General features: G+C 45.2%; 3 protein-coding genes across 7 annotated transcripts in view; 2 read left to right on the top strand and 1 right to left on the bottom strand.

Moving 5' to 3' along the window:
* Nucleotides 1–4,437: 4,437 nt before the first annotated feature.
* LOC106533068 (uncharacterized) lies at nt 4,438–6,305 on the top strand. 4 transcript variants are annotated; one of them, XM_014029279.1, is made up of 3 exons: nt 4,438–5,293; nt 5,338–5,581; nt 5,627–6,305. In XM_014029279.1, exons 1-3 carry the CDS (start codon nt 4,995–4,997, stop codon nt 5,726–5,728), a joined length of 645 nt encoding a protein of 214 aa, XP_013884733.1. In that variant the 5' UTR covers nt 4,438–4,994; the 3' UTR covers nt 5,729–6,305. The 4 variants fall into 4 exon arrangements, 3 of the variants coding, with proteins under 3 accessions (XP_013884733.1, XP_013884732.1, XP_013884734.1); XR_001312185.1 differs by having other exon boundaries at nt 4,438–5,159; nt 5,338–6,305; XM_014029278.1 differs by having other exon boundaries at nt 5,338–6,305.
* Nucleotides 5,378–9,260, bottom strand: part of LOC106533067 (abhydrolase domain-containing protein 2-A) — a 12,012-nt gene continuing 8,129 nt past the window's right edge. Inside the window, exons 9-12 of the mRNA XM_014029277.1 lie at nt 8,433–8,534; nt 8,298–8,367; nt 8,138–8,222; nt 5,378–6,914 (exon numbers count right to left, since the gene is read on the bottom strand). Of these exons, the coding sequence (XP_013884731.1) occupies nt 6,682–6,914; nt 8,138–8,222; nt 8,298–8,367; nt 8,433–8,534 (490 nt within the window). The 3' untranslated portion in view covers nt 5,378–6,681. The remainder of the gene's footprint in view (nt 6,915–8,137; nt 8,223–8,297; nt 8,368–8,432; nt 8,535–9,260) is intronic.
* On the top strand, nt 7,028–7,699 carry LOC106533070 (coagulation factor V-like). Of its 2 annotated transcripts, none has more exons than XM_014029282.1 (2): nt 7,028–7,522; nt 7,583–7,699. In XM_014029282.1, the coding sequence occupies exons 1-2, from the start codon at nt 7,051–7,053 to the stop codon at nt 7,681–7,683; spliced, it is 573 nt and encodes a 190-aa protein (XP_013884736.1). In that variant the 5' UTR covers nt 7,028–7,050; the 3' UTR covers nt 7,684–7,699. The 2 variants fall into 2 exon arrangements, with proteins under 2 accessions (XP_013884736.1, XP_013884735.1); XM_014029281.1 differs by having other exon boundaries at nt 7,028–7,527; nt 7,561–7,699.

Here is a 9,260-nt window from a genome sequence, read left to right as displayed (position 1 = left end):
TCAACACCGAGTCAATATCGAGTCAATCCTGAGTCAACACTGAGTCAATACTGAGTCAACACCGAGTCAATACTTAGACAATACTGAGTCAACACTGAGTCAATACTGACTCAATACTGTGTCAATATCGAGTCAATCCTGAGTCAACACTGAGTCAATACTGAGTCAACACTGACTCAATACTGAGTCAATATTGAGTCAATACTGACTCACTAATGAGTAAAGGCTGAGTCAATATTGAGTAAATGCTGAGTCAATTTTGGGTTAATGCTGAGTCAATACTGAGTCAACACTGAGTCAATACTGAGTTAAAGCTGAGTTAATATTGGGTTAATGTTGAGTCAATAATGACTCAAAACAGAGTCATTTTTGAGTCAATACTGAGTTTATGCTGAGTCAACACTAAGTCAATATTGGGTTAATACTGAGTCAACACTGAGTTCATAATGACTCACTAATGAATAATGGATGAGTCAATATTGAGCTAATGCTGAGTCGATACTAAGTTAATACTGAGTAAAGGCTGAGTCAACACTGAGTCAATACTGAGTCAACACTGAGTCAATACTTAGACAATACTGAGTCAACACTGAGTCAATACTNCAATACTGAGTCAACACTGAGTCAATACTTAGACAATACTGAGTCAATACTGAGTCAATGCTCAGTCGATATTGATTCAATACTGAGCTTATGCTGAGTCAACACTGAGTCAATACTTAGTCGATATTGATTCAATACTGAGTTTATGCTGAGTCAACACTGAATCAATACTGAGTAATTGCTGAGTCAGTTTTCAGACAACATTTAGTCAAGTTGATGGATACACAGTTCCTTCTGGAACTATTTATCAAACTAAAGATTAGGATTCTGTTGTCCACACCCTGAGTCCGGAGACACAGATTTACTCAGGTTCTGTCTTGTTTGGGGCACCCTGGAGAGGATCCAGTCCAGTCTAACAGCCCACTTATCGCCCCTCTACATGTGATTTATGCTCTCTGCGTCCCCCCGCAACAATCTGACCATCTTAGGGATGGAAAACGTTCCCTGCTGCCAGCAGCTCACCGCTACCATCTGTCAGAAACTCTCCCAAAGACAGAAGAAACTGTTCACTCAGTTTACTGTCCTTTATTCTACAGCGTCAGCCTGAGGAGAAATACAAACTGTTTTATAAAACACAAGTCAGAGGAGGAGGAGGAAGAGAGCTGATAAATGATGAAGAGAACAGCACCAGAAAAACAGACTGCATTAAAGGACCACATTTTACAGTCAACGTACTCTGTTAATGTGACTTAATCACTTCACACAATGTCTGAAGTGACAGGGTGAGGTGATAGAGTGAAGTGATAGAGTGTAGTGANGTGTGTGTGTGTGTGTGTGTGTGTGTGTGTGTGTGTGTGTGTGTGTGTGTGTAGTTTAGTGGGAGCATACCATCAGCCTGCACTGATGAAAACATTCTATAAACTGTGTAGGATTGGACATCCATTATGAAAAACGTACACTTTACACAAACCTCTCAGCTGCAGCTCAAACTCCACCACAAACTGATCCCAGTCTGGACCTACAGGCGCTGCAGGAACTCTTTTACCCCAAACACTGGGAGCCCAGAGCAGGAACATTACATCTGAGCTTTAAAATGTTCTGCTTGGTTCTTTTAGGAATGAAGATGCTGCCTTCAAACAACAGATGACAAGAAACTACAGAGGACTTCATGGTTCACTCATAAAACCGTCAACCCTCCATCACCGTGCTGACAGAGACTGAGTCAATACTGAGTCAATACTGAGTTAATACTGAGTCAATACTGACTCAACACTGACTCAATACTGACTCAATACTGACTCAATACTGAGTCACTAACCAGTAAAGGCTGAGTCAACACTGAGTCAATACTGAGTCAATACTTAGACAATACTGAGTCAATACTGAGTCAATACTGAGTCACTAATGAGTAAAGGCTGAGTCAATACTGAGTCAACACTGAGTCACTAATAAGTAAAGGCTGAGTCAACACTGAGTCAACATTGAGTCAATACTTAGACAATACTGAGTCAACACTGAGTCACTAAGGAGTAAAGGCTGAGTCAACACTGAGTCAATACTTAGACAATACAGAGTCAATACTGAGTCACTAATGAGTAAAGGCTGAGTCAACACTGAGTCAATACTGAGTCAACACCGAGTCAATACTTAGACAATACTGAGTCAACACTGAGTCAATACTNGTGTGTGTGTGTGTGTGTGTGTGTGTGTGTGTGTGTGTGTGTTAGGTTTCATCGACACTCAGTTTATTCTGCAGGAATTTCCAGGCTTTTTGGATCAGAACCAAAGCAGCAGAATCTGAAGGTTCTGGGTGTTTCTGGTCWCTAACAAACACAGGGAGCAGTGCTGCTTTAATTTAAGGCCTCGACTTCCTGCAGCTTCTAATCAGACCTCAGAAACTTCAGCTCTGCAGTTTGCTGCAGGAACACGATCTGATCATATTCAGGTTTTCTGGAGAGAATCGCTGCTCGTCTGTCAGCATTTCTGCAGAAACACTTCTGACACATGATCTCATTTGGTCCAACAACATGGCCGACGTTTGGATGAAAGACAAATATTTAGTCAAATTTAAAGTGTCTGTGACATGAGTACCCTTCACATACAAAAAGTTAAAGAAAACATCTTTATATTTAAGAAACTTGACATAACACACACGATTTGACCCATTTTGTCCCATAAATGACATAATTTCCTCTGAATMTGGCTCAGCCAAAGTGAAACAGGAAGTGACATCACAGGGGAACTCTTTAAAAAAACCTCTCTGGTYTTAAACTCTYASWGTTCTTCATRTCTTTGATGGTGACTCAAAGTAATAATAATAAAAAAGATCAGATTCTTCTCTACAGTCTGTGTTGTRAGCCGCTGTAGCAATGATCTGTTCACAGTCAACATTCCCCTGTGACATCACTTCCTGTTTCTTCACATACAAACATCTCAACAACCGTTCATCTCAGAGACATGAAATCTTTTTTGCAATGTGTTATTTTTGTTATCTTTTTAAAAGTGCATCCATATTTATTACAAAAATCTGACGTCACTGGCACTTTACATAAAAAATGGAAACTGTGGTGAACATGTGACCTGCAGCTGTGACGTCACCCAGAGGTCAAAGGTCACAGTGTGACCTCACGGCCCTGACAGCCTGTGACGGTCTGCAGGCCTCAGGGTGACGGATCACACGGGACCTCTGTGTTGTTCTTGGTGGGTCCGTGTGGGCGAGGTCCCTGTGACTCACAGAGAACCGTTCGGTAAAACTCGTCTCTTTTTTCGTTTGGATTCTTTACTCTGAGCTGAAAGATTCAAACGAAATATTAATGCACAACGTGGGCAGGAAGTGGCAGCGATAAAAGCCTATTTCCTGTTCTTTCAAACTAAAAGCATGGAAGACTTTAAGAGGAGAATCTGTGAAAACACGTTTATCTGAACTCAAGGTGTTTTTTTTAAAAGATAGTCTTTAAACGCAGAGACGCCTGGGTTCCTGTCAGCCCTGCTGGTTTCCTGACCTCAGTCTCACGCTGGTGATGATGATGATGATGATGGGTTTCAGGGGGTCCTGGTCTGGACCCTGTCAGACCCTGTTTAAACTCTGAAGTCTAACAGCAACAAGCTGCTGGAAGCTGGGAGACGTGTTTCAGCCGTTATTAGCAGCTGTTTATGATCCAGCTGTTTCCACCAGATGTTCCTGGAAACAGGAAGTCAGACTTAAATCTGTGGTTTTCTCATTTCACCAGATTATGACCAAAACTGCAGTTTATTCATCCGTTCAGGAGGTTTTTCATCAGTTCATCTCAGCTGACATTAATCATCACAAACTGATTAGATTTGATTTACTGAGTCACTTGATCATCAAATAATCATTTTAACTATTAGCTCACAGCGCCACCTTGTGGACAAGAAACATTTATTAGTTCATTTGAATGGATTTGAATCAGAACTCACTATAATAAATATACAATATATATTTACTATAAAATATACTAATAAAAACATGTCAGTTTAACACAAAGATGACATTTTATTCTAAACGTAAGATAAAAGCTGTTTTAATTTTAACTGATGAGCAGCTGTTTGTCAAATAAATACCTTTAATTTATTATTTAAGAATGACCCAGAGGTTAAAGGTCAAACACTCCTTCAAACAGGAAGTGAAACTTTTAACTTGTCACATCTGAATTATTCTATCAAATAAGAGGATTTAAGATCATTTTAATAATTTATTGAAATATAAAGTTGAACAGTTAAAAAACTTAAATGAAACGACAACTTTTTATATTTTTAAATAATTTATTTTGCAGAGAGCAGCTTGTWTGGCTGCAGGAATCATAAAAACATTGTTTTATTTTGAAATCAGGAAACAGGAAGTTAAAGCTGGTTTCACCCTCTCACAACACAAACACTGAAGATTCTCCCCTTTTTCTGCTTTTACATTTATTTACATTTAAAGTGACAAAACAGATTTTTATTCTTTATTCCAACTTTCAGTCTGAGGTCAGAGTCCTGAAGCCTCSAACTGATCCACAACCCCGAAAACACCTTTTTACATTTTTCACAATAAAAGCATCAAAAGACAGGTTCTGGTCCGCTCCTTTACAGTCCCACTCCTTCAGAACTTTCAACAAACTTTAGTCTGATCAAATTATTTGGACTGTTTTGTTGTAAAGTCGAGAAGGAAGCTGACATTTTTGGTTTTTGTGGCTCGGAGGCGGAGCTCTGAAACAAACAAATCAGAAAACGATACAAAATACTTTGTTCTTAAAAAATCTAAAGAACGTCCCGACTGCAGCTTTCACTGCACACACTGGCTTTTCAGTGCAGAAGAACCGGACCACACCTGGACCAGGTGTGGGCCAGGTGTGGAGCAGGTGTGGGCCAGGTGTGGAGCAGGTGTGGGCCAGGTGTGGAGCAGGTGTGGGCCAGGTGTGGACCAAGTGCAGACCAGACCTGGGCCAGGTATGGAGCAGATGTGGGCCAGGTGTGGAGCAGGTGCAGACCAACCCTGGGCCAGGTGTGGGGCCAGGAGTGGACCAAGTGCAGACCAGACCTGGGCCAGGTGTGGGCCAGGTGCAGACCAGCCCTGGGCCAGATGTGGAGCATGTGTGGAGCAGGTGTGGGGCCAGGTGTGGACCAAGTGCAGACCAGACCTGGGCCAGGTGCGAACCATGTTTGGAGCAGGTGTGGGGCCAAGAGTGGACCAAGTGCAGACCAGACCTGGGCCAGGTGCGGACCATGTTTGGAGCAGGTGTGGGGCCAGATGTGGAGCAGGTGGAGACCAGACCTGGGCCAGGTGTGGGCCAGGTGTGGACCAAGTGCAGACCAGACCTGGGCCAGGTGCGGACCATGTTTGGAGCAGGTGTGGGGCCAGATGTGGAGCAGGTGGAGACCAGACCTGGGCCAGGTGTGGACCATGTTTAGAGCAGGTGTGGGGCCAAGAGTGGACCAAGTGCAGACCAGACCTGGGCCAGGTGTGGGCCAGGTGTGGACCAGACCTGGGCCAGGTGTGGAGCAGGTGTGGGCCAGGTGCAGACCAGACCTGGGCCAGGTGTGGAGCAGGTGTGGAGCAGGTGTGGGACCAGGTGTGGACCAAGTGCAGACCAGACCTGGGCCAGGTGTGAACAAGGTGTGGGCCAGGTGTGGATTAGGACAGCTCTACCACCTGCCTCACATGAACACCTGCACACCTGAGTGAGGAGGAGCCAGTTWTTAACCTCTGTCCAGTGGCTCAGCAGATATTTTGCTAACAGACAGAAACTCTACATCCAGTTTTAAATAAAGATGAAGTTGTTTTTCAGCTGGTTTGGTTTAAAAAACCCAACAAGTCCAGCAGGAGGTTCTGAGGTCAGCTGCAGGTCTCAGTGTTCCACACCACATCCTTCTGGACCGGACCTCACTGGTTCCAGGTCCTGGTCCTGGTCCTGGTTCTGGAGTCTGGTTTGGTCTTTTAACTTTAGGCTGAAACAAGTTAAATCCTGAACCCAGCAGGAAGAAATACAGGACCTGCAGAACCAAACCAGAACCTTCAGAACCACGAACACAAAGACCTGGGTCAGTTCTGGTCTGGTGTTGGACCTCACAGCTCAGAACCTGAAGTCCAGAACCTGAAGTCCAGAACCTGAAGTCCAGAACCTTCTGTTTCATAGCATCAAACGGCCAAATAACTGTTTTCACTGAGGTTTCTTTAGTGTTGGCAGCAGCTCCAGGAGGTTCTGTGGACCTGCAGCTGATCTGAGGCAAGAGGAACATGGACCCAGGAGTTCTGCTCAACCCACAAGAGACAACCTGTCCCAACCTGTCCCCAGCGAGTCCCAACCCATGTGTACTGAGACTAATTCTGAGCGTCCAGCAGTCACAGAGAAACTAACCTGTCCTGGAGGAGCTGAGCTTCTTCTGGGTCCAGAAAACACAGAACTGGTTCTGTGATCTGGTCCCAGGTGTGGTTCTGTGATCTGGTCCCAGGTGTGGTTCTGTGATCTGGTCCCAGGTGTGGTTCTATGATCTGGTCCCAGGTGTGGTCTGCAGACACAAAGGCAGTTTTGTGGTGGTGACAGGTCGTTGTAGGTGGAGGTGAGCAGCAGCAGAGGAGAAGGCAGAAGACGGAGCAGGTCCAGGTGTCTCCTCTGGGTGCAGGTGTCAGACCCAGGTTCAGGCTCTCTGCTCCAGGCAGGAGCCCTGGCTGCAGGGCGGGCTGCAGGGCTGGCTGCAGGGCTGGCCTTGGCACGGTGCTTTCTGCTTCTCCCACTGGCACATGGCGTTGGCGTAAGACACGATGACCTTATCCATCCAGGTGAGCGGCTGAGGGAAGAGCACCGCCCCCTCGAAGAAGCCCAGGTGTCCTCCATGAAGCGTCAGTGCAAACATCACGTTGGGCTTTTTTTCTGAAGATCAAAGAGCAGGACACAGGTCTGAGTCACAACAAGGAAGACAGGAAACACATCCAAATATGGCCCTCACAGCTTCCTGAATCTGATAAGAGCTGTTTAAAGCTTCAATAAAGATTAACTTGATGTTTTTATGACTGAGACACGTCTGCAGGTCCACACTGACACCTACACCTGTCAAACATCAGGACACACCTACACCTGTCCAACATCAGGACACACTTACACCTGTCCAACATCAGGACACACTTACACCTGTCCAACATCAGGACACACCTGTCCAACATCAGGACACACCTGTCCAACATCAGGACACACCTGTCCAACATCAGGACACATCTACACCTGTCCAACATCAGGACACATCTACACCTGTCCAACATCAGGGCACATCTACACCTGTCCAACATCAGGGCACATCTACACCTGTCCAACATCAGGACACATCTACACCTGTCCAACATCAGGACACATCTACACCTGTCCAACATCAGGGCACATCTACACCTGTCCAACATCAGGACACATCTCCACCTGTCCAACATCAGGACACATCTCCACCTGTCCAACATCAGGACACATCTACACCTGTCCAACATCAGGACACACCTACACCTGTCCTGATGTTGGACAGGTGTAGGTGTGTCCAACATCAGGACACACCTACACCTGTCCAACATCAGGACACATCTACACCTGTCCAACATCAGGACACACCTACACCTGTCCAACATCAGGACACACCTACACCTGTACAACATCATGACACACCTGTACCTGAGATGTTCTCACACACACACCTTACAGACAAAGCCTAACGAGCCTCATTAAGAAGGACTCCAGCCTGATCTAAGTGCTTAACGAGGCGTCTCAGGTGAGGCGTCTCAGGTGAGGCGTCTCAGGTGAGGCGTCTCAGGTGAGGCGTCTCAGGTGAGGCGTCTCAGGTGAGGCGTCTCAGGTGAGGACTCTCAGGTGAGGTGTCTCAGGTGAGGCGTCTCAGGTGGATCTAAAGCTGGAACTCAGCAGGAAGCAGGTGTTGAATTTCAAAATAAAAGTCCAGTTGTTTAGTTTTGAACTCTTGCTTGATGACCTGATGAGGATCAAACTAATCCTTTCTGTTGTCCTGTGAGCTCCTGATCCATCCAGCAGGTAAATTAATGTTTCATTAATAACCACCATGTTTGGGAGGTTTCTGTCACTTCAAAGCTCATTAAACAAACCTGCCAGCGTGCGCGGGATGGCGAGCAGCGAGTCGTGAACCAAAGGATCGTCTGCAGAGTTGACCAGCAGCAGCGGCACGTTCACCTGCAGGTTTACACAGAGTCCTGTCAGTAACAGGTGACAGAGCAAGAAGAGGGCGGGGCTAAAGGCAGGCCTTACATTGTGGATGTAATGAACACAGCTCTCCTTCTCGTAGTACTCCTTCAGAGAGCTGTGGCCGTGGAACTTCCTGTGGAAACAGCAGCGGTCAGGCAGGACAGCTTCATGAAGACTGATTAAAGGTGTCACACCAACCTCATGATGTTGTCGTCTATCTGCATGAGAGACGTGGCTGTGAAGAGTCGACTCAGGTCCGCATCGATGCTTTTAACTGAGCTCCCTCCAAACAGACTGTGTCTGGTTCACACAAACAAACACACAAACACACAAACACACAAACAGTTTGTTGTGTTTTCCTCCTCCAGCAGCAGAGGCTACTCCAGGTGTGTGACGTGACTCTAGACCAGGCATGTCCAGCTCTGGTCCTGAAGGACCGGTCTCCTGCAGGTTTTAGATTTGTCCCTGTTTCAACACAGCTGATTCATCTTCTCAGTTTGCCATCAGGGTCTGCAGAGGACCACTAATTAAACACTCGTTAGGATCAGCTGTGTGGAACCAGGGCAGCTCCTAAAACAGGCCTGGTCAGTCCTGGTCCTGGAGGGCCGCAGCCCTGCATGTTTTACCTGTTCCTCTGCTCCAACACACCTAACATGAGGATTATCAGACTTCTGCAGTACGGAGGACCAACACTGACATCATTAAGAAGAAAAACAGAATTATATGAACCACTAAATAAATACACTTAAAGTGCACCAATTAAATTAAAAAGGAGAACTTTATCTCCTGTTTTATATTTTAATTGACTTTCACATGTGTTTTTCCAGATTCCAATAAATTAGTCTATATATTTGAACACATAATTTAAACTTGACTGTTTTTTTAAAACATATTCATTGTTTTTCCTTTTACTTGTACATACATTTGTGTGTGTTAAATGTTTATACTTAATTATTTTTATATTTTTTCCATCAAGTCTTTATTTCTATGTGTTGCATGCTTGTGCTGCCTCAGTTTAGCTAAAAG

Source organism: Austrofundulus limnaeus, unplaced genomic scaffold, assembly GCF_001266775.1.
Source record: "Austrofundulus limnaeus strain Quisiro unplaced genomic scaffold, Austrofundulus_limnaeus-1.0 Scaffold878, whole genome shotgun sequence".
In the NCBI taxonomy this organism is placed as follows: domain Eukaryota; kingdom Metazoa; phylum Chordata; class Actinopteri; order Cyprinodontiformes; family Rivulidae; genus Austrofundulus; species Austrofundulus limnaeus.
Note: the sequence above shows the minus strand (reverse complement) of the source record. Positions and strands in the feature narration are given on the sequence as shown.

Excerpts from the sequence above, each read along its gene's own strand:
- LOC106533068 (XM_014029278.1), top strand. The coding sequence starts at position 4,995 with ATGGAGCAGATGTGGGCCAGGTGTGGAGCAGGTGCAGACCAACCCTGG. Across the intron at positions 5,294-5,337 it reads TGGAGCAGGTGTGGGGCCAG|GTGTGGACCAAGTGCAGACC; the intron begins ATGTGGAGCAGG and ends GGTGTGGGCCAG.
- LOC106533070 (XM_014029281.1), top strand. The coding sequence starts at position 7,051 with ATGACTGAGACACGTCTGCAGGTCCACACTGACACCTACACCTGTCAA. Across the intron at positions 7,528-7,560 it reads GTCCAACATCAGGACACACC|TGTCCAACATCAGGACACAC; the intron begins TACACCTGTCCT and ends CAGGTGTAGGTG.